Here is a 25,252-nt window from a genome sequence, read left to right on the forward strand (position 1 = left end):
GAGAAAGTGGAGAGAATTGTTTTGGGGGATCGCCGAATGACTGTTGAACAGATCGCCTCCAGAGTTGGCATTTCTGTGGGTTCTGTGCACACAATACTGCATGACGACCTGAAAATACGAAAAATGTCATCCAGGTGGGTGCCACGAATGCTGACGGACGACCACATGGCTGCCCGTGTGGCATGTTGCCAAGCAATGTTGACGTGCAACAACAGCGTGAATGGGACTTTCTTTTCGTCGATTGTGACAATGGATAAGACGTGGATGCCATTTTTCAATCCAGAAACAAAGCGCCAGTCAGCTCAATGGAAGCACACAGATTCACCGCCACCAAAAAAATTTCGGGTAACCGCCAGTGCTGAAAAAATTATGGTGTCCATGTTCTGGGACAGCGAGGGCGTAATCCTTACCCATTGCGTTCCAAAGGGCACTACAGTAACAGGTACATCCTATGAAAATGTTTTGAAGAGCAACTTCCTTCCTGCACTGCAACAAAAACGTCTGGGAAGGGCTGTGCGTGTGCTTTTTCACCAAGACAACGCATCCGCACATCGAGCTAACGTTACGCAACAGTTTCTTTGTGATAACAACTTTGAAGTGATTCCTCATGCTCCCTACTCACCTGACCTGGCTCCTAGTGACTTTTGGCTTTTTCCAACAATGAAATACACTCTCTGTGGCCGCACGTTCACCAGCCGTGTTTCTATTGCCTCAGCGATTTTCCAGTGGACAAAACAGACTCCTAAAGAAGCCTTCGCCACTGTCATGGAATCATGGCGTCAGCGTTGTGAAAAATGTGTACGTCTGCAGGGTGATTACATCGAGAAGTAACGCCAGTTTAATCGATTTCGGGTGAGTAGTTAATTAGAAAAAAAATTGGAGACCTTAGAACTTGAATGCACCTTGTAAATGATAACAAAACTTATTACAATTCTGTTCTTGCTAAGGATATCCAGTGATGATAACACTGAGCATGTATCTAAATATTTACAACAGTATGATTACTTGGATGTTGAAGATGGTCAGACAGCTCAAATGAGGGCTGATACATTCAAAGATCCTTTAATACAATTTAAAGAAAAATATAATTTAAATTTGATGGCAAATTAAATGAAGAAACTAGGGAACTAATTAATAGATGATGCTTGTACTAAATCCTAAGATTTGGTGGAATAATAGAACAATCAAACGGCGCTATCACCTTGTGACAAAAAATATACTACATATTGCTGAAAAAGCATTTAAATTTGCCAAGAACATACCGATCTAATATCTGAAAATTTCACATAAAAGATGATTACACAGAAATGAGGTAGCTGGTGGTCATAAGAGCCCTAGAAGTGCAGATGGAAAATGTCAAACACTAGCTCATTCTGGATTTCTAAATTGAAGAATGGTACATACCTGGATATAAGTACTAACACCCCAGAATCGAAAATAAACTTGTTTGCAGTATTAGTTCACAAAATTGGTCACACATTAGGATTAGGCCATTCAATTGTCTATAGATATATTATGTGTCCTTCTTATAATGGATCAGTTGTTGAATTACAACAAGATGATGTTCTTGGTATTCAAAGCCTATGTGAATCACCTCAGACTTCAGAAGTACCATCTGTTAGACCACCTACACCACTATTTTCAGAAGAGAAACCAAATTTATTTAACTTATAAGATTTTCATTAGTTTTTATAAATAGCGAACGACTGTCTGTACATATTTCACGAGAAGTGGGTGTGAATGAAAGATTCAACTAAAATCAATGGAGCAGCATCACCACAATTGATCAGAGATTGCCTAACATTCCTGTCACAAGATTTTGAAGGTATTACTCCACTGCTTACCAGTGACGATCTCGTCAAGTTGTATTACTCGTTAATCAGAAGGTGTATATGTTGCAAGTACCAAGTTATAAATTACAATCAGTTTATCCAAAAGATTACAGTGGTATTGGTTTAAGGCAAAAGCCTATTGTTTATATTAAAATAAATACTTATCGAGGTAGGTCATACATCTCTTACAATAACATATTCTATATGGAATTAGATGAATGTAGTTTGATGTGTAGAGATTATGGCGTTATAAGTAAACAATTTAGAGGCATACCACCAGCAATGGATTCAGCATTTAAATGTATGACTGGAATACTACATTTCTTCAAACATAACACATTTTATGAGTACAATGAATTTACAAAGGTGCTAGTAAGATCTGGTCAAATTATTCTTAAGTGTTTCCATATTAATTGTTCAGATTCAAATTTATTTGCCTCAAATACCATAAATCATTAGCAAACTACTGCTGTTCAATTAGGGAAAAAACTTTTTGTAAATATGAAACCAGCAAAATGGTATGAAGATTAAGTACAATGGTTTGGTTAAAGTATCCAATTCACGTGAAAGTCTTGATACAGGATTTATTCACTGGTTTATAAATGAAACTATTCAGTATCTTGAATACATTAGAAAGATTCAGTATACCGTACAGCTTGGATGATCATGTGAAAGTATTCCATAACGAATATAATAACATGGTATTCATCACAAATACAATCTATAATTCAAATTTCAATCAACAATCCTTCTACAATCTGAAAACGTTATTGCTAATGGTAATGATAGTTGCGATGCTTTGGAATGTACTTGTGATTTAGATGAAAATATTGTTGATTTATATTATGAAAATAATAATAATGAAACATTAAATTTGAATTCCTTACATGAGATTAGAGATTTGTGTATGATAAATGGACAAGTGAATTATATGTAGGTGATGTAATATCGAAAGAAGCATTGAAGATATCGTCTACATCCACACGCAAGAGAAAAACATCTGCACATGTGTAAACAGTGCTACAAAGAATATGATGAAGAATATCAATCTAAGCATTATATAGCTACCAAAGGTAACTTAATTGAAAAAGTACCTTGTGAATGTGGTAAAAGTGTATGTGCAGTATCCGTCAAAAAAGCTTTTACTGTCTTTTAGTTATAATAAATTATGTAAAGTTTTCTCAACTAAAAACAGCCTAATTGCAATGAGAGGAAAACATTAAATGCTTTTGGAATCAATGGCAAACTATAGGTAAACAGTGGACAATATGTGAAGAATGTGCAGAAGTAAAAATTTGTGATATGCTAAAAAACAATTTCTCCTTAATAAAAATTTTCTATATAAATTAGCAGTTCCATACTGAATAATATATGTAGATTATCTAGTCTAACGTCGATAATAAATGCTCTATGTTAGTTGACTAATAATTATACATATTAATTGTTATTTTTAAGCCAGTATAAATAGTAAGCTATATTAAAACAAGTACATTCTATACTATTACGATAATAGTAATATATAAATTTGACATTGAATTATACACAACAGATAAGGAAAACTAACCTCAATACTTTTTCCATTTGTAAATATAGCCACAAGTGATGAAAGTTAAACTAAAGGATTTAGCTAAGAGCTCGAGTCTACTTCACAAATCATAGTTGATTCTATAAGTTCAAGATTCACCTGTGTCACTAAAACATATATTTTCATTTAAAGCTGATGTATATAACAAGTAGAAACAAATGAAGAATAAATAATATTTAACAGATTGTAAGTAGACTACAGACTTGGAATATAGAAAATACACACAAAATCAAAGACCCTAATAACTTTATAATTGCCTCATAATCGAAATTATATGACATATTAAAAGGTACACTCAAAACTCATCACAGCTGAAAAATGAGTAGTAAAAATGAAAAAAAAGAATTTAGATTTTCGACATATATGTACACAATATTAAACGAAAAAGATGTAACCAAATTCTGTAGCAATGCTAAGCAGTAAATAAAAAGTAATATTAATAAACCATAAATGAGAAGATCTGAATCTGCTCTCAACACAGTTACAGGTTTACAACCAGAATTAAATAAAAATACCACTTAGAGGATCATCATACATAGATCTCTCCAATCAGATTAGAAATATAAAAACATGTGTTAATGTTAAGAATGATGAACAAAAATGTTTTACTTGTGCTATAAAGTCAGTATTGTATGGTGTAACTAAAGACCCACAACAAGTAACATAAAGTACAGTGTTGGTGTTGAAATTGATAAAATGCAAAATGATTGAGTTCCATATTAAGGTTGTTGATATTGATAAAATTTAACAAAGCTTGAAACCTAAATAAATAATATTTAGATTATAATGTAAATATGCATGTGATGAAAGATATTTAGTTTGCCATCTTCATATAAGTGAGATTAATAATGTAAATTTGTTGTGTATTAGAACAAAAAGTAACTCACATTATTGTTGGATTAAGGATTTAGTTATATTGGTTGTTAGCCATAAATCCCAACATGAATAGAAAATTTATGCATGTTAAATATGCTTACAACATTATACTTCATAAAATGATCATACTCATCAAAAAGATTGTTCCAAGAATGATTCAGTTCAAGTAATTTTACCAGATGAAGATGAATATATAAGTTTTGGAAACTTTCAACATTCATTAGATGCTCCATTTCTGACCTGCACTGATTCCGAAAGATTTTTCTTGAATTTAAATCCTTATCAACTTAATCCAGAGAAGTCATATACAATTAAATATCAAAAAATGAGCCATATGGATTTTGTTATTATTTTGGATATACTAATGGTTCTTATAAAGATCCTGTTGTCTATAAATGACCAAACTCACATCAGAAATTTATTGAAGCACTGAAACAAGAAGTTGAAGAAATTGGCGACATATATTCATAGATAGAATCAATAAACTGTTTACATGACAACAACAATCAGACCATTCCAAATTTAAAAAGTGGTCATTATGTGAAGACCCCTATACATCACAAAATGAAAGGTAGGTTGGTTGGTCTGTGGGACTGAAGGGACCAGACCGCTGTGGTCATCGGTCCCTTTTTCCAATACTTCGAACACCCACACAGAATAAAAACGAACAATGGAAATGACAACAGATGACACAGGACAAGAAAGAATCAGACAGAGACCAGAAAAAAGGAATTAAAATCACACAGAATGTGACAGTGGTTGGCCAACCATAGAGACAAAAAAGGAAAAGCCAACCACCTAGAAACACACTATAAAGATAACCCAGTCTAAAATCGTAGGCCAAAACAAAACAAAAAAGTGACAAACACTGAGATTAAGAGATAAAAGCCCCCTATCCGAATAAAATGCAAAACTAAGCCTGTCATGGAAGTGACATGTGTTAAAAGGGCAGGGAGCGTCTCAGGCAGCGCAAACGTCTGCCTGACCACAGCTAAAAGGGGACAGGCCAACAAAATGTGGACCACCGTCAAAGCCGATGGGGAGCGACATAGAGGTGGGTCGTCACGGCGCAATAAGTGGCTGTTCGTCATCCTGGTGTGCCCAATGCGCAGCCGGCAGAGGACAACAGCCTCCTTGCGAGGGACCCGCAAGGAGGAGAGCCACGCACCGGTAGCCTCCTTGACAGCCTGAAGTTTGTTTGGTGAAGGCAGGGTGCGTCATTGTTCATCCCAGGTGTGAAGTACACTCTGCCGCAAAACTGTCCTGGGGTCACTCTCCGAAAGCCCAATCGATAAGGCTGGTACACTGACAGCCTGTTTGGCCAGCATGTCAACACTTTCATTGCCCGGGATGCCAACATGACCAGGGGTCCACACAAAGACCACAGAGTGGCCGCAACAGGAAAGAGTATGGACGAACTCCTGGATAGTCATCACCAGACGCGAGTGAGGGAAACACTGGTCGATAGCTCATAGACTGCTCAGGGAGTCGCTACAGATAACGAAGGACTCACCTGAGCAGGAGCGGATATACTCTAGGGCACAAGAGATGGCGACCAGCTCAGCAGTGAAAACGCTGCGGCCAGCCGGCAATGGGTGTTGTTCATAATGATACCGTAGATTGAGAGCATAACCGACACGACTAGCAACCACTGAACTGTCAGTGTAGACAACGCCAGAGCCCTGATACGTGGCAAGGATGGAAAGAAAGCGGCAGTGGAAGGTTTCAGGAGGGACCAAGTATTTTGGGCCCTGTGTCAATTCGAGCCGAAGGCATGGGTGGGCACACACCATGAGGGTCTATGCAGAGGGGCCCAGAAAAGAGGTAGAAGAGGGAAAACCCCAAGCATGGAGAGAAGCTCTCTGACGCGAGTTGCGATCGTACAATCCGACCAGGGGCGACGTTCTGGGAGATGGACGACAGACTGATGGACCAGGAGATGATAATTGAGATGCCCAGGCAAGCTACAAACTTGTGTAGCATAAGCGGCCAGCAAACGTTGGCGCCATAACCGCAATGGAGGGACGCCTGCCTCCACAAGAATGCTGTTCACAGAGTTGGTCCGGAAAGCAGCTCCAGTGGCAAGTCGGATCCCGCTGTGAAGGATGGGGTCCAGCACCCGCAACACAGAAGGGGATGCTGAACCATAAGCCAGGCTCCCATATCCAGACGGGACTGAATTAACGCCTAGTAGAGCCATAGGAGGGTAGATCGGTCAGCTCCCCAGCTGGTGTGGCTCAAGCAAAGTAGAGCATTAAGATGCCGCCAACACATCTGTTTAAGCTGCCAAATATAAGGGAGCCAAGTCAAACGGGCATAAAAAACCACACCCAAAAACCGATGTGTCTCCACCACATCAAGAGGTTGGCTATCAAGATAAAGCAATGGATCAGGGTGAACAGTGCATCCCCGGCAGAAATGCATAATGCAGGTCTTGGCAGCCGAAAACTGGAGTTATAGTAGAGGCAGAAGTCGTCAGCATATAAAGAAGCTGAGACAGACGTTTCCATCGCCACAGCGAGCCCATTAATTGCAATTAAAAACAGGCAGACACTTAAGATCCCTGTGGTACCCCATTCTCCTGAAGTCGGGGGGAACTGTGGGAGGCCGCAACTTGCACGCGGAAGGTACGATGCGACAGAAAATGTCGTATGAAAATCGGCAGCAGACCCCGAAGGTCTGCTATTTCTCATTATTTTCGTCTTTCTTCAATTTACTCTCAGTCCATATTCCATACTCTTTAGACTCTTCACTCCATTCATGTAATTCCTCTCCAGTTTCACTCAGGAAAGCATTGTCATTAGCGAATCCTATCGTTTATATCCTTACCTTGGATTTTAATTCCACTCCTGAACTTTTCTTTCATTTCTGTCATTACTTCTTCAATGTATAGATTGAAAAGTATGGGCGAAAGACTGCACTTCTGTCTTCCACCATTTATAATCAGAGCACTTTGTCCTTGGTCTTCCACCCTTATTATTCCCTCATGGCTCTTGTACATTCGGTATGTTACCTGTCTCTCTATATCTTACACCTAATTTTCTCAGAATATAGAATATTTTACCACATATGACAATGCTGAGTACTTTTTTAGGTCGCCTAATCCCATGAACATGTCTTGTTCTCTGTAGCTCATACTAACAAAAATTTCCTTTAATATCTTTGAATTTGTATGTGATTGGACCTGAATATATAAGATCTTCACTTTCAAATAATTCTGTAGATCAATTAGCAATGTGTTCTTTTGAAATATTACTTTCCATTTGCTTATTCTCACTTTATCACCAGTATTACATTTGTTAATGACATGCCTAGTTACAGAGTAATATTTTTGAAATGTGCTTTTCATTTATTTTGTTTACATAATTTGCGCGTTGGATGCATTGTGTTACTCTATTAATCACCTAACTTTAATATAATGTTTAACAATTTAGAATTGCCTTGTACAGAAAATTTGCTTCACATTTTTTCATTTGATGTTCTATTATCTTTCAACAACAGATGCTTTTATTTCAGTATACATTGAATAGTGATTAATAGTATATTTTTAATCAGTTCTTGACATTCTTTATTGTAGAATTCTGTTGCATTATCTGTATGAATTTCAGCAGATGTGAAATGCATTATAAGTTCTGTAACGTAATTGTATCTGAATTTGTTACAACACAGACACAGATATATAAATGTCCAGCGACTGCCAATATCAATGAGGTGTAAGGAGTATGTGTATACTGACTTGGTTTGTTCTCTACTGCTTGGAGAGTACACCTACATAGTAGGAAATAGCTAGACACACTCATCTCCATGAAATACCCAGCCAGCACCATCTCAGTGTCAACAAGAGTGTCACAGAATTACTAAATTAAGTGTTGCGATCAATTCTTTACTCAAATTCTGACACAGACGTGCGTAATCTATACTGCTGACTAGTTTCGAACGCAGTAGTTCATTTCCAAAACCAGCTACGACTCAAAGTGCTTATCAAAGCAAAGTTCCACTGATATACTTGAGTCATGTCCGCAAAACACGCACTCACACAACAAACAACGAGCAATCTTATTACATGCTTGAAACTTCAACAGATGAAACTGCAATGAATATAAGTTTTCATCTGTTGAACGTATTTATAGAATAAAAATCCGTTTTATTTGCTAATAATTTTCTTAACTAATTCCACGACCGTTTTCGAAGCTTATCTGGGATATCTCGCAAAGAAAATTCTGGTCAACAAAAATATTCATGCAGTTTCTATGCACAAATATAGAGTTTTTGAGTTGAGAAAGTGGCAATAGATTATCTTCAGGTGCCATCAAGTAATTATGAAAACATAAATGTGTGGCGGCTGGACCAGTAGGTCATTAGGGATGAAACAAATGCACGGGCTGGAATAGAAAGCTATCTTTGGGGACGGTTCCAGAGAGAAATGTTCATAATAATAGTGTATATAAGTAGAGAGTTACTTATTTATTGTTTGTATTTCATATTGGCGTAGATTTCAGTTTCCTCAAGTATGTTTTAAGGGGCTGTCCTTTTGTTTATAATGGAAGGTCGTTCAGATTTCTACATATTTTTAACGAAATATTTGATGTTGAAGAGCTGTACTGTACCCTAATAGCTGTTTCATTACTTTGTGCTGTATGTGTGTACGCTGGTTGTAACGTACCTGTAAATTCTATCCATTGTGACCAATAAATTGCGTATCACATTCTCCACATGTTGCCATGTACAATCTAGGTCATGTGTGGTGCTTTTCGCAGACTGCTGATGAGAACAGGTGAAACGCTATTCTCAGATCTGCGGGGGCTATGGTTGAAATCCTAGTATAGCTATCCAGAACTAGGTCTTCCGTTGTTTTATTAGTTGTGTAAGGACAATACTACGAAGATTCCTAAATCCTTTACCATCCTTTGCCATTCGAAACTCCTGATCCTGTTCGTCATCAACGGGAAGTTAAACCGCGATCTTCCTTCATTCTTTCCTAAACAACCACTTTTCTTTCACGAGTTTGTTAATGTAAATAAGAAGCTTACATAATTCTTTTGCTGCAGGTGCAACGTGACACGAACGTCGAGGGTTCTACACCTGAAGCTTCAGCAATGGCGAGTGCTGTCTCCTCAGCGAACTACACTGTGTATGTACCCGACACCGAGGTGACGAGGGCTATTGCCCTAGAGGTGGGTAACGTTAAATTATCTTTAATTATCCTCTAAAAATCGAACAGCCCAGTTTTTCTTGTTGTTCTTAATTCCTCATGCAGTACAAGTCACTTCCTTCTTCCCACAGGAGTCTCGCGATTGGCAGACTTCCCTTATACACTGAGGTGACAAAATCATGGGTTGTCACCTAATACCGTGTGGGACCTCTTATTGCCTAGCGTAGTGCAGCAGTTCGGTGTTCCATGGACTCAAAAAATAGTTGAAGTTCCCATGCTGCCTCTACAGACGTGCATTACTGCAAAAGTGGTGCCAGTGCAAGATTCTAGGCATGAACTAAACTCTCAACTGTCTCCCATAAATGTTTGATGGGTAACGAAATCATTCGCTCGAACTGTCCAGAATGCTCTTCAGACCAATAGCAATCAGTTGTGGCCCGGTGGCATGGCGCATTGTCTTCCATAAAAATTCCATCTTTGTATGGAAACACGAAGTTCACTAATGGCTGCAAATTGTCTCGAAGTAGCAGAACGTAACTCTTTCCAGTCTATGATCTATTCAGTTGAGCCAGAGGATCCAGTTCATTCAACGTAAATACAGCTCAGACTATTAAGAAGCCACCAACAGTCTGCAAAGTGCCTTGTTGAAAACTTGTGCCTATAGCTTCGTACAGTCTGCGTCGCACTCGAAACCTACCATCAGCTCTTGCTAACTGAAATTGGGTATCTTCTCAGGCCACTGTTTTCAAGTCTCTAGAGTTCAACCAATGTGGTCATGAATCCAGGAGAAGCGCTGCAGGCGATGTCGTGGCGCTAGCAAAAGGTAGCTGTGTCGTTTGTTTACTGATACAGCCCGCTAATGCGAAACTTCGCCGCACTGTGCTAACAGATACGTTGGCCGTACGTTCCACATTGATTTCTGCGGTTATTTCACGCAGTGTTGCTTATTATTCCATTACCGAGAAACATTTTATGTTGATCTCTGTGTCTGCTCATACAGCCCTTACCCCTACCCCCGAGCCACAATCCACACAAAACTAACACTAGATAGATTAGTGTTAAATGTACTGAAAGTTAATAACCCTATTGTGTGAAGTCTAACCATAATGTATGTGTCCGCTTAGTAAAATATTCTCTTATATTTTATAACGCATCCTACTGTTAATTTAGTGTGTTTGCGTAAATTACTATTATCCTTATTCTCGTCCGTAGACCTCTGGAAAGCGTTTAAGCAAACTATCTTCACAACCACTCCAATGTCACACACACACACACACACACACACACACATACACACAATTCCCATAAAAGTATAACGTCGCAGATTGTACCCGCAAGAGTGACTGTTGTTAACAATAAATGTAATTGATATTCGGTGCAGATGTTTTTACGTGTTGTACCTTAATATGTACGCACATCACTGGCTTGCTTTTCTTTCTCTGCGTCCAATGGTCTTTCAACAAACGCGTCACAAATTTTATGCCTAAAGTTTTCAGCATGGTCGTAACTGCACCACTAAGCGATCTATGCCTGTCAATATAGATTTATGTTTTGCGTTCACGACTCCACATTTCAACACCTGACCTGTAGCTGAGGGAAAATAAGCATTAATGGCTTGTTCTTGTCACATGTACTTGGAGGTACTACCCAACGTACAAACATAAGCCTTGTAATAGCTATGACTATTAGTTCACAAACGAAACAAATAATTATGTAATGTTGATCAGTACGCCGTTCTCAGTCGCCAGTCGAAATATCTGCAGTTATACCTGCTACACCGTACATTATTTTTAAGGGAAGTTTCCGCTATTCATTTAATTTAGTACACTTTGTTTTATTCATTCAGAAAATTTTTGTTTCATGAATTGCAGCTCCTCGGGAGACTTTTTGCTGCCAGTGTGAGACTGTTCTTTAAAAACCTCTGGGCCTCAGGAGGAAGGCGGTGGCTCCTTTGACAGTTAAAAATATTAATTGTCGAAAACTAAAATAAAGCTTGACATCAATTCCAGTCTACCCTTTAGCTGCAGAGCCAGCTCCAAATAAACTATTAAATGTTTCCAAGTAGGATGCGGGCTGGGGTACGTAGGAGTAGTAAATGTTATGGACACTAATTTAGCACTTCCAACAAAGGTATATCTTTCAACTTTATGTTTAGGCAGCAGGCTGTCAGTTCATCATCATGTCACTCATAAAAAGATGAGATGCTTGGGATCTCAAACCGCTTGGTCTAATTCTGAAAACAAGTCACGTGTAATGTGTGGATGAGTATCATTCAGTAGTCTTTGAAATGTCCACATAACCGCAAAATTTCATGTCTCTGTGTATCTTAAGTATTCAGATTGCTGCTCGCGTAAATTACGATGTAGTTTCTTTCCCTTATAGTAATAGCGTCTGATTCTGGACTGTATAACATACTATTGGCTTCTTATTCTTGTTCCCAGCGTCTTCTGCAATGATATTGAAATACATTAATTAGCTTTCGATTCCTTCTACTTGCCCCGATATATTTAACAGTTCGATTTTCACTTTGGGGCGTCAATATTCGGAAAAAAAACTTCCTTCTGGAAGTGTTAGTAGATTATAGCAAAAACGGACGACAATCGTCTTCCAGAATGATCTAACAGTAAGTCCTATTCGCCTCCACACATATAATTATAAAGCTCTCTTACCTTCGTGTCTTCCAAACCGCTCCTGGTTCCACCGTTACTAAAAATGTTCTTCTTTCGACAGACCAATATTCCATAATTTTACTCAATGCTCGTATCTTCTCGTCTTACAAAGTCCCACCATTAGAATGACTCACTCATCAGCTGTCACGTACTCCCTTACAATTTTTTTGTTACACAGATAAAATATTCCCTATCGGAACGAAAGAAGTACACAGATGCTACTTATAATTACGTTGAAAAAATATTGCAACTGAAGCAATATCACTATTTTACATAACAATTTCCTGTTACATTTTCGTACATATTGAAACATAAAAAAGTAAAAGAAATTTTCAATGAAATTAGAAAGAAAGGATAAGTATATACAAGTCTATAACCAATTCCTACATAACAATTTCTTGTTGCCCATATGCATAAAAACCTAAAACAATAAAGGAAATTTTGAAATAAATTAGAAAGAAAGGGAAAAGTGCATACAGTTCTACAATCCATTCCTACATGATATCAAACTGGTGGGGAAGCTGAAGCTTAAAATTTAATGGGGCTAAACTGCACCTGTCACAGACGCTTCCTTATTTCTAAGAATAAATTATTATTATAGTTGCTCAAAGTCGGCTCATTACCAATACACTTGAATCCGAAACATACATTCCTACTCAGTCAACTGCCCACTGTTTTACTGGTGAACATTGCATGACGCAGAGACCTCAGTTATCTCGTCATCCACAAAGCAACGGATGTTTCGTCTGCTGATGCTGCTGCCTCTCCAAGTCACAAATACACTAACTACACTACCGGCCATCAAAATTGCTACACCAAGAAGATGACGTGCTACAGACGCAAAATTTAACCGACAGGAAGAAGATGCTGTGATATGCAAATGATTAGCTTTACAGAGCACTCACACAAGGTTGGCGCCGGTGGCGACACCTACAACGTGCTGACATGACGAAAGTTTCCAATCGATTTCTCATACACAAACAGCAGTTGACCGCCGTTGCCTGGTGAAACATTGTTGTGATGCCTCGTGTAAGGAGGAGAAATGCGTACCATCACGTTTCCGACTTTGATAAAGGTCGGATTGTAGCCTATCGCGATTGCGGTTTATCGTATCGCAAAATTGCTGCTCGCGTAGGTCGAGATCCAATGACTGTTAGCAGAATAAGGAATCGGTTAGTTCAGGAGGGTAATACGGAACGCGGTGCTGGATCCCAACGGCCTCGTATCACTAGCAGTCGAGATGACAGGCATCTTATCCGCATGGCTGTAACGGATCGTGCAGCCACGTCTCGATCCCTGAGTCAACAGATGGGGACGTTTGCAGGACAACAACCAACTGCAAGAAAAGTTCGACGACTTTTGCAGCAGCATGGACTATCAGCTCGGAGACCACGGGTGCGGTTACCTTTGACGCTGCATCACAGACAGGAGCGCCTGCGATGGTGTACTCAACGACAAACCTGGGTGCACGAATGGCAAAACGTCATATTTTCGGATGAATCCTGGTTCTGTTTACAACATCATGATGGTCGCATCCGTGTTTGGCGACATCGTGGTGAACGCACACTGGAAGCGTGTATTCGTCATCGCCACACTGGCGTATCACCCGCCGTGATGATATGGGTTGCCATTGGTTACGCGTCTCGGTCACCTCTTGTTCGCATTGACGGCACTTTGAACAGTGGACGTGACATTTCACATGTGTTACGACCTGTGGCCCTACCTGTCACTCGATCCCTGCGAATCCCTACATTTCAGCAGGATAATGCACGACCGCATGTTGCAGGTCCTGTACGGGCCTTTCTGGATACAGAAAATGTTCGACTGCTGCCATGACCTGCACATTTTCCAGATCTCTCACCAACTGAAAACGTCCGGTCAATGGGGGCCGAGCAACTGGCTCGTCACAATACGCCAGTCACTACTCTTGATGAACTGTGGTATCGTGTTGAAGCTGCATGGACAGCTGTACCTGTACACGCCATCGAAGCTCTGTTTGACTCAATGCCCAGGCGTATCACGGCCGTTATTACGGCCAGAGGTGGTTGTTCTGGGTACTGATTTCTCATGATGTATGCACCCAAACTGCGTGAAAATGTAATCACATGTCTGTTCTAGTATAATATATTTGTCCAATGAATACTCGTTTGTCATCTGCATTTCTTCTTGGTGTAGCAATTTTAATGGCCAGTAGTGTACTTCTCTTCAACAATTTTGACTGGCTGCCCCCAGTAGTTACTCGAACTCGTAGTTAAGTTTCCATTTTTAGCTACATCCTATGATCCAAACATCCAAGATTACATTCATATATTTTCATAACGTTCCTTCTTCGACTTAATACCATATATGTAGAGAAGACTAATAAACAGAACGCTAAATGTCATCGTAAAAGTTCTCTTTCCGGACGAACTCTCCTGATAAATCGTCATCTAACAGTAAATTGGCCTTCTTCATTGACCTGTTCCCCTTTTGTTGTTTCGTTATATCCTTTGGTATTTTATTCTGCTAATGCGTATCTGCTTGTGACTCTCTGTCTCTTATCTAAATCAATTAACAAGAGTGTTCTAGTATTTGCTACAGCTATTCGCAATACTACAATTACAACAGCAATTAGTCCTGATTGCAGCATTTCTGCAGCGTTTTGTCCACTGCAATAAACACATTTCTCTAAAGGATGAACCCTTCACTACCTCCTTCTTCATTCTTTTCCCAATGCTGAGACTTCTCTTTTGGCTCTTTCTGTTCCTCCTCTATTTCATCTACTTTCTTGCCTCCATACATAACTCATATCTCTTCTTCATCCTAGTTTACGTGTATACGTATCTTCTTGTACCAGAATCCTATCTGCTATGACTTCTTCGCCCTTCATGTGACTGTTGTCGATTTTTTGACAACTAACAACAACATTAACAATTTAATCTCTTTCCTCCTGTTACAATATTATCGTCTGCTCTGTCAACAACTCCTTCCTTTCCGTAGCCCTTATTTCTTTTAGCTCTGCCCACATAATTGTGGTTCCGGGTAATACTATAAACACAGGTTGTTTTCGCTTGTTGTTTATTCTGGTCCGAATTCATCACTTCTGATGTCGCTAACAACTTAGATTCCGTCCTGCCACCCTTATTCACCCTTTTCCCCCTCTTTACATTTACTAGCTTTTTGTCATTCGTTGTTGTGACTATCATGTTATACATCTTCAAACTCCAATTGCGAGTCTTCCTCTTCAACACTGTAAGAATCGTCACGTTGTTCTGTATATAATACCAGTCTATTCGGTTGGTTTTTCGTAGATTACTCGATCCCTCCAACTAATATATTCTCCAATGACTCTGCAACTCTTTTAAATTCTTCTTTATCTGGATAATCCAATATATCGTACCTCCCGAGCTCCTTCTCTTCTTCCTAATTCCTTAGATCTGATTCTTGTTTGCTGTCTTTGCTCTCTAGTTGACTGTTATCTTCGTTGTTTTCCTCCTCATCTTCACCAGTATGTTGCCTTATTACACTTTTATTTCTCATCAATGGATTGCTTCCAGACGGTTTTGGTGCTATATTATCTTCTGTCTCTTCCTCAGCTCTTGTTCTGCATCTTCTCCCATTATTGTTGCCTTCTTATTTTTGATTTCTTCAATACTAACGTCTACTCTTGTAGGTTCTTCTAAATTTTGGATTTATCGCGACGCTGTTGCCACGCGTCGTAGCGTTTGCTGCCACATCTGTCCACCTCTATTCTTCTGAATTTTGCTCCGCGTCGAGTTAGTGATGTCAGTTAACTTGTTAGTATCAGTTAGCTCCTGTTTCGTTGGCTAGATGACCACGATCTGTTTCGGCTTTATTGCAAGCTGATGATCCTAATACTTCCATCACATCGTGAATTGTAATCTTCCTAGCCAAAATAATTGCTAGTCGCTTTACGTCATTGAGTGAGGTCAACTCTGGTGGTGGTAGCGTCGATTTCATCGTCTGGAGATCCGTCTGCCTGGCGCATGCGCGTGACGTCTGCTTCGTTAGTTTGACCACCTCTCGTGCTCGTTACTGCCCACCCCACTTCGTGGACTTTGCCGTGCAGGTGGCCGCGCGGTTAGAGGTCCTATGTCACGGATTGCGCGGCCCCTCCCCGCCGGAGGTTCGAGTCCTCCCTCGCGCATGTGTGTACGTGTTGTTCTTAGCGTAAGTTAGTTTAAGTATTGTGTACGTCTATGGACCAATGACCTCAGCAGTTTGGTCCCTTAGGTACTTACACACCAACACACACATCTTCGTGGACTTTGACTTAACTTAGTTGGTACCTATTGTTGCTGCTCGCCTTACTTCGTTTCTCGACCTGTGATGCTGAAAATGTTTGCGAATAATTTCCTCTCCTCGGTATCTAGTTGTTACATTCATGTCCATCGTGAAAGTGGTGGTAGTCCTTGAATAGTACATAGAACCTACTCGTAGATGAAGTAGTTGGCCCTTTCTGCTTTCTTGTGTGTGCGAGATCCGTAACATATATTTATCTTGGTTTTCCTCTTTGTTCCGGTTTCGAAGTCTTCTCTCATCTTCTCCCTCTCTTGCTCACACGTTTTTAACTTCGTGGTAACGGCTGCCTCGTCCTCCAAGTCCACATTGCTGTTGTTTCGAACTGATTCACTCACTGGATTTACAATACTAGTACCGCCGTTGAAGCTTGCTTCAGGCTAATTTGCTCCTCTAAGAAAAATCTCTGCATCTTTCCCCGGTTCACACATTTGGCAATTTCGTCCAGAGTTCAGTTCGCCATTAGCTCATATTTGTGCACGGGGCAATTTATTAATCATCTTTTACCAATATTCCATAACACTTCCATTGCTATATCCCAAATTCCATGTAAACTCTCTTACTACATTTTCCTGTATCTCTATAGATTCTTGAACAAATTCTTCGAAAGTTTATCATTACAAACTCCTTAGGATGTAGAACCCCATCTCTTTTAAATTCGAAATTACTTATCTCGAAATTCTCGAGTGGAATCCCAAACATTACATCATTTCTCGATCATTGAATCAGCCACTTATTTTCTGCTCTACTACTGCTGTACGCTCCTGTGTAAACTCAACATCGATTTTGGTGTCCTCTTTCTTTTGTTCTAATCGCTTAAACCGTTCAGCTACCTTGGGGACCATCTGTTCGTTGATATTGCAAGCCTCACTTGTCCTCCAAGTCTGTTCCTTTACACACTTTCTAGTTGTACCATTCTGATTTCATTCTTCAGTTTTTACCCTACCTCAGGAGCGACAAATTATAATTTAACTTATTCTCGCTGTTTTTATTTCGTTTTTAATCCTGCTTCAAGCTTGCTTCGTTCGGCATGCATTATTTTCACTTTTGTTACTATTTTAATTTGACCTGCTCTTACTTACGCTTAGATTTTGTTTAATTTTTCTAATTTACTGATTTCTGATTTCATTTCTTTCCGATTAGCATCTAATTTTAGTTCACTAAGTTCTTTCATCATGCAGGAAGCTGATCTTTGGACTAGCACTAATGTCCATCTTCTACATTAGTATTTGCAGCTATTTGTTATTTATTTATTTACATGTCAAGTTCCCTAGGGCCATATTGAGGAGCAAATCTCCAAGGTCATGGAATGTGTCAGTATATGAAATTACGACATAAAAGTAATAGCAGATAAAAGTAAAATGTTTATGAACTCGAGAAAAGTCAGTCCATAAGTCTAAGTAAACGCAATTAACAATACAACAAGAATCAGCTTAATTTTTCAAGGAACTCCTCGAATACAATAGAATAGAATAATAGAATAGAACAGAAGGAGTGACATATGAGGGAACTCTTCCGTTTGGATTTGAAAGCGCATGGATTACTGCTAAGATGTTTAAATCCTAATGGTAGCTGCTGAAAATGGATGCAGTAGTATACTGCACACCTTTCTGCACAAGAGTTAAGAAAGTCCGATCCAAATGCAGGTTTGATTTCTGCCTAGTATTAACTGAGTGAAAGCTGCTTATTCTTGGGAATAAGCTAATATTGTTAACAATAAATGACAGTAAGGAATATATATATATATATATATATATATATATATATATATATATATATATGAAGAGTCCAATGTCAAAATAACCAGATTGTGAACCGGGTTCGACAAGAGGTTCGTGAGCTTCCACCACTTACTGCCCGAACTGCCCGTATCTGGGCCAAAACTATTCTTTTACAATGGGAAGAGTGACCCCAAAATATAATACCATACGACATAAGCGAATGAAAATAAGCAATGTAGACTAATTTTGGTGTCGAACGATCATTCACTTCGGATGCTGTTCAAATAGTAAAAATTGCAGCATTAAATCTTTCAACAAGATCCTGAACGTGGGCTGCCCACGACAGTTGTCTATCTATCTGAACACCTGTAAATTTGAGCTGTTCAGTTCCAATTAAAATGTCAGGTTTTGTTGAATTACGTGTTAGAAACTGTAAAAACCGAGTCTTACTCTAATTTACCGTTAGTTTATTATCTATGAGCCATGAAGTTGTGTCATAATTGCACTTTTCGAAACCAAGACATTGATGCATACAACATCCTTTACTACCAAGCTCGTGTTATCAGCAAACAGATATATTTTACAGTTACTCGTAGTACTAGAGGGCTTATCATTTATATAAGTGAGGAACAGAAGTGGCCCCAACACTGATCCCTGTGGCACGCCCCACTTGATCGTACCGCACTGAGACCCCACATCACACCCATTCTCAACGTCGTGAATAATGACCTTTTGCTGCCTGTTGCTAAAGTAAGAGGTGAACTAATTGTGAGCTACTCCCCTTATTCCGAGTTCCCGATTCGGTAGTTTCTATTCCCCTCTCTTCTTCTTGTACAGTTTTTCGTCGAACAGATTGCTGAATGGACAACAAAGGTATCTTGATACTTCTAAATTTCTCCAGATCAATAGGAAGCACACACAACTACCTCATCGGAAAGTTTTCATACGATGATTTTCGAACTCATGCCAACGGTTTCTCGCGGTAGCAAATCAACTTTCACTAACTTCTGGCTGATAACTGACTAATACGACTGTTTCTGGTTTCGTTAGAACTTTTATACGAAAGTTTGAGGAGTCTGTAAGCCACTGACGCTCTTTGCGGTAGCTCCTACAGTAAACGGTCCGTGTACGATAATGCAGAGTACCAACATGTTCCCAAAAGCCACGCGCGGAAAACCTATTTTTAGGGGGTCGTATCTCGGGTTCTATTGATAACAGAGATATAGGATCAAGTGTTTTACATAGCTCTTGGCATAGTGATCGTTTTTATACCTGTATAAGGAATGGAAATTATGTAAATATCCCATAAAACAGGGTCAGAACTTTGCAACCTTCCTCCAGCCCACGCAAATCGAGACCATCGGTTGATTCGTTTGTATAAAGTGTGGTCTAGGATTGACGTGAAGCGGCATGTGCATAGATCAACACTACTGTCGATTTAACCAACCCAAGTTATAGCAGCGTCACCTAGCGAGGAATGATTTCTAGTGAGACAAATGCACAGTGCATGTACACTCCTGGAAATTGAAATAAGAACACCGTGAATTCATTGTCCCAGGAAGGGGAAACTTTATTGACACATTCCTGGGGTCAGATACATCACATGATCACACTGACAGAACCACAGGCACATAGACACAGGCAACAGAGCATGCACAATGTCGGCACTAGTACAGTGTATATCCACCTTTCGCAGCAATGCAGGCTGCTATTCTCCCATGGAGACGATCGTAGGGATGCTGGATGTAGTCCTGTGGAACGGCTTGCCATGCCATTTCCACCTGGCGCCTCAGTTGGACCAGCGTTCGTGCTGGACGTGCAGACCCCGTGAGACGACGCTTCATCCAGTCCCAAACATGCTCAATGGGGGACAGATCCGGAGATCTTGCTGGCCAGGGTAGTTGACTTACACCTTCTAGAGCACGTTGGGTGGCACGGGATACATGCGGACGTGCATTGTCCTGTTGGAACAGCAAGTTCCCTTGCCGGTCTAGGAATGGTAGAACGATCGGTTCGATGACGGTTTGGATGTACCGTGCACTATTCAGTGTCCCCTCGACAATCACCAGTGGTGTACGGCCAGTGTAGGAGATCGCTCCCCACACCATGATGCCGGGTGTTGGCCCTGTGTGCCTCGGTCGTATGCAGTCCTGATTGTGGCGCTCACCTGCACGGCGCCAAACACGCATACGACCATCATTGGCACCAAGGCAGAAGCGACTCTCATCGCTGAAGACGACACGTCTCCATTCGTCCCTCCATTCACGCCTGTCGCGACACCACTGGAGGCGGGGTGCGCGATGTTGGGGCGTGAGCGGAAGACGGCCTAACGGTGTGCGGGACCGTAGCCCAGCTTCATGGAGACGGTTGCGAATGGTCCTCGCCGATACCCCAGGAGCAACAGTGTCCCTAATTTGCTGGGAAGTGGCGGTGCGGTCCCCTACGGCACTGCGTAGGATCCTACGGTCTTGGCGTGCATCCGTGCGTCGCTGCGGTCCGGTCCCAGGTCGACGGGCACGTGCACCTTCCGCCGACCACTGGCGACAACATCGATGTACTGTGGAGACCTCACGCCCCACGTGTTGAGCAATTCGGCGGTACGTCCACCCGGCCTCCCGCATGCCCACTATACGCCCTCGCTCAAAGTCCGTTAACTGCACATACGGTTCACGTCCACGCTATCGCGGCATGCTACCAGTGTTAAAGACTGCGATGGAGCTCCGTATGCCACGGCAAACTGGCTGACACTGACGGCGGCGGTGCACAAATGCTGCGCAGCTAGCGTCATTCGACGGCCAACACCGCGGTTCCTGGTGTGTCCGCTGTGCCGTGCGTGTGATCATTGCTTGTACAGCCCTCTCGCAGTGTCCGGAGCAAGTATGGTTGGTCTGACACACCGGTGTCAATGTGTTCTTTTTTCCATTTCCAGGAGTGTAGTATCAGTGTGTGTGCCGACCGTGTGTAGAATGAGGACGGCACGCGTTCTATCAGAGTTGGGCAGAGGGCAGATTGTGATGGCCTGGAGGCTGGCCACAAGTATTTCAGAAACTGCACTAGTTTGTCGGGTGTTCGGGGAGTGCTGTGGTGAGCGTCTTCAATATGCGGCGAAACCAAGATGAAACAACGTTGAGACGTCGTACAATGGGCAGACTGGCAAAACAGGACAGGGGTGGAATTAACATCAGACTTCAATGCTGCGAGGGTACAAGTGTACACAGTGTACCGGACAGACACTTCTAACGATGGACCTCTGCAGCCGACGACACACGCATATGCCGATGATAACACGACGACATCGGCTACTACGATTGAAAATGGTACGTGACCATTGGCACTGGACGTTGGTGCAGAGGGGGAGCGATGTATTTGTGAATCCCAACACCCTCTTCATCATGCCGATGGGAGGGCGCGAATCCATTGTCTTTCAGCTGTACAGCTCCTTAATACCTGCACTGCAGGACGGAAACATGTCGTTGGCTCCATTATTCTTTGGGGAGCGTTCACTAATGCATCCATGGGGCCAGTGGTGCTCCTGCAAGGTACCATGACGGCCAAGGAGTATAGTCCACTTCGTTGTAGACTACGTACAACCCTTTATGACGACCATGTTTCCTTATGGCAGTCTCATATTTCGTCAGGATAATGCGCCATGTGGATGGAGTGGTACGAAGAACACAGTGGCGAATTCCGATTGATGTGATGGCTCCCCAACTCGCCACGTCTGAACCCGATCGAAAACATCTGGGGTCTGATTGACAGCGGCACAGAGCTCATCGCCTCCTCCTCAGAATTTACGGGAGTAAGGTGACTTCCGTGTGTGAAGATGTGGTGTCAGTTGCCCCAGCGTCCTACCAAGGCCTCATTGCTTCCGTGGCACGACGCGTCGCCTCTGTTATCCGTGTCGACTGTGGACTTATAGGCTATTTGGTTGGTGGTCATAATGATCTAGCCTATCAGTGTAAAAGCACCATTAGTCCGCGGGCGTTTAGAAAACCACGATAAATCATGATTTTTGGGTACAAAAAGTACCAAAGGTATGGTCAAACTTTCAGGAAACATTTCTCACACACAAATAAAGAAAATATGTTATGTGGACATGTGTCCGGAAACGCTTACTTTCCATGTTATAGCTCATTTTATTATTTCTCTTCGAATCACATTAATCATGGAATGGAAACACACAGCAACAGAACGTACCAGAGTGACTTCAAACACTTTGTTACCGGAAATGTTCAAAATGTCCTCCGTTAGCGAGGATACATGCATCCACCCTCCGTCGCATGGAATCCCTGATGGGCTGATGCAGCCCTGGAGAATGGCGTATTGTATCACAGCCGTCCACAATACGAGCACGAAGAGTCTCTACATTTGGTACCGGGGTTGCGTAGACAAGAGCTTTCAAATGCCCCCATAAATGAAAGTCAAGAGGGTTGAGGTCAGGAGAGCGCGGAGGCCATGGAATTGATCCGCCTCTACCAATCCGTCGGTCACCGAATCTGTTGTTGAGAAGCGTACGAAAACTTCAACTGAAATGTGCAGGAGCTCCATCGTGCATGAACCACATGTTGTGTCGTACTTGTAAAGGCACATGTTCTAGCAGCACAGGTAGAGTATCTCGTATGAAATCATGATAACGTGGAAGAACATGGGGCCCAATCAAGACATCACCAACAATACCTGCCCAAACCTACTGTAGAGCAATGAGTCGCATGTCAGCACAAGTGCCGAAGTTAACATTACCTTCCTTCAATTTGGCCAACTGGCTGTGAATCGAGGAAGTACAGTACATACTGACAAAACTAAAATGAGCTCTAACACGGAAATTAAGCGTTTCCGGACACATGTCCACATAACATCTTGAAAGTTTGGCCGTACCTTTTTGTAACGCCCTGTATATGTATATTACTGTCATATAGCTTGTAATGTAATACTTTTAACAAGGTATGGAAAGAAAGAAATAATTTCATAATTGCCATACGTGTCTCTATAAGTACAGCATCATTATCGTCAATGCACTGTCCTGAATTATTCCAACTTCTCCTCTTTCCATCACTACTAGAACTGCCATTCCTTTGAAAACCTAACTACTTTTCCTCAAATTTACTCAGTGCATGCCTCTTACCATCTTCATACAGGCGAGTCCAACAATTAGGCTCAGTTACACATCAACTGTCACTTCCTTGCTCAGCACTTTTTTCGTACGCATTATACGCAGATGAAATTTTGGCTACCGATCTGCAGCTTCCAGAAATACACTGTATATGTGTATGTACATTGAAAGTAATATTAAAACTCAAGTAACATTACTAATTCACATAATTTCTCAACACCTTTTCACATCCACACACAACCAAAAACATACGTTTTTCATAATAGGTGTATTCTCCTGCCATCTACTGCCAGGTACTCCAATCAACGACCTAGTAGCCATTAGACATCGTGAGAGAGCAGAATGGGGCGCTCCACGGAACTCATGGACTTTGAACGTGGTCAGGTGATTGGATGTCACTTCTGTGATACGTCTGTACGCGAAATTTCCACACTGCTAAACATTCCTAGGTCCTTTGTTTCCGATGTGATAGTGAAGTAGAAACGTGAAGAGACATGTACAAACGTACAGGCCGACCTAGTCTGTTGACTAACAGAGACCGCCGACAGTTGAAGAGGGTCGTAATTTGTAATAGGCAGATACCCATCCAGACCATCACACAGGAATTCCAAACTGTTTCAGGATCCACAGAAAGTACTATGACAGTCAGGCTGGATGTGAGAACACTTGGATTTCATTGCCGAGCGGCTGCTCATAAGCCACACATAACGCCGGTAAATGCCAAACGATGCCTCGCTTGATATAAGGAGCGTAAATATTGAACGATTGAATAGCGGAAAAACGTTATGTGGAGTGACAAATAACAGTACACGCTGTGGTGATCCGATGGCAGGGTTTGCGTATGGTGAATGCCCGGTGAACGTCATCGGCCAACGTTTCTAGTGACAACAGTAAAATCTGGAGGCGGTGGTGTTATGGTGTGTTCGTGGTTTTGATGGAGGGGGTTTGCACCCCTTGTTGTTTTGCGTGGCTCTATCACAGCACAGGCCTACATTGATGTTTTAAGCATATTCCTGCTTCCCACTGATGAAGAGCAAATCGGGGATGGCGACTGAATCTTTCAACATGATCGAGCACCTGTTCATAATGCACGGCTTGCTATGGAGTGGTTACAAGACCATAAAAGCCCTGTAATGGACTGGCCTGCGCAGAGTCCTGACCTGAATCCTCTAGAACAGCTCTGGGGTGTTTTCAAACACCGACTTTGTGCCAGGCCTCACCGACCGACATCGATACCTAAAAAAATGGTTCAAATAGCTCTGAGCCCTATGGGACTTAACATCTATCGTCATCAGTCCCCTAGAACTTAGAACTACTTAAACCTAACTAACCTAAGGACATCACACAACACCCAGTCATCACGAGGCCGAGAAAATCCCTGACCCCGCCGGGAATCGAACCCGGGAACCCGGGCGTGGGAAGCGAGAACGCTACCTCACGACCACGAGCTGCGGACCATCGATACCTCTCCTCAGTGCAGCACTACGTGAAGAATTGGCTCCCATTCCCCAAGAAACCCCCAACACCTGATTGCATGTATGCTTGCGAGAGTGGAAGCTGTTATGAAGGCCAACACCATACCGAATTCCAGCATTACCGATGGAGGGCGCCACGAAGTTATAAGTCATTTTCAGCCATGTGTCCGGATACGTTTGATCACATACTGTCTAAAACTGTAACAGAATTGAAAGAAAATCAAAAGGAGAAAAAAGGTAAGAATGTTAAGTTCTTCAATGCATTCCAACGGAATGTAAAAATTGTTGGGTAGGCTGTTGTTTAAACACTGAAGAGGCTTATATATACCCGTCACAGCTCTGGCAATCTATTCCTTCACCATAAACCACACAGGTCCAACTCACCCTCTCGTATATCATGGATAGCACCTGCATCAAACGTTCTATTACTTCCTCCAAGCTCTTGAACACTATGCATTACGTCTCAATTTTCACATTGGATTTCCCCAAATGGATCCCTTACTGTCTCATCAAATTTTTGCTTCTCCTCTCGT

At 41.5% G+C, this 25,252-nt stretch overlaps 1 protein-coding gene across 1 annotated transcript in view; it reads left to right on the forward strand.

The window, feature by feature from the left end:
- LOC126188929 (uncharacterized) overlaps positions 1 to 25,252 on the forward strand; it is a 108,772-nt gene that overhangs the window by 78,505 nt on the left and 5,015 nt on the right. The window contains exon 4 of the mRNA XM_049930650.1: positions 9,342 to 9,467. Within this exon, the coding sequence (XP_049786607.1) occupies positions 9,342 to 9,467 (126 nt within the window). The remainder of the gene's footprint in view (positions 1 to 9,341; positions 9,468 to 25,252) is intronic.

Source organism: Schistocerca cancellata, chromosome 5, assembly GCF_023864275.1.
Source record: "Schistocerca cancellata isolate TAMUIC-IGC-003103 chromosome 5, iqSchCanc2.1, whole genome shotgun sequence".
Taxonomy (NCBI): Eukaryota; Metazoa; Arthropoda; class Insecta; order Orthoptera; family Acrididae; genus Schistocerca; species Schistocerca cancellata.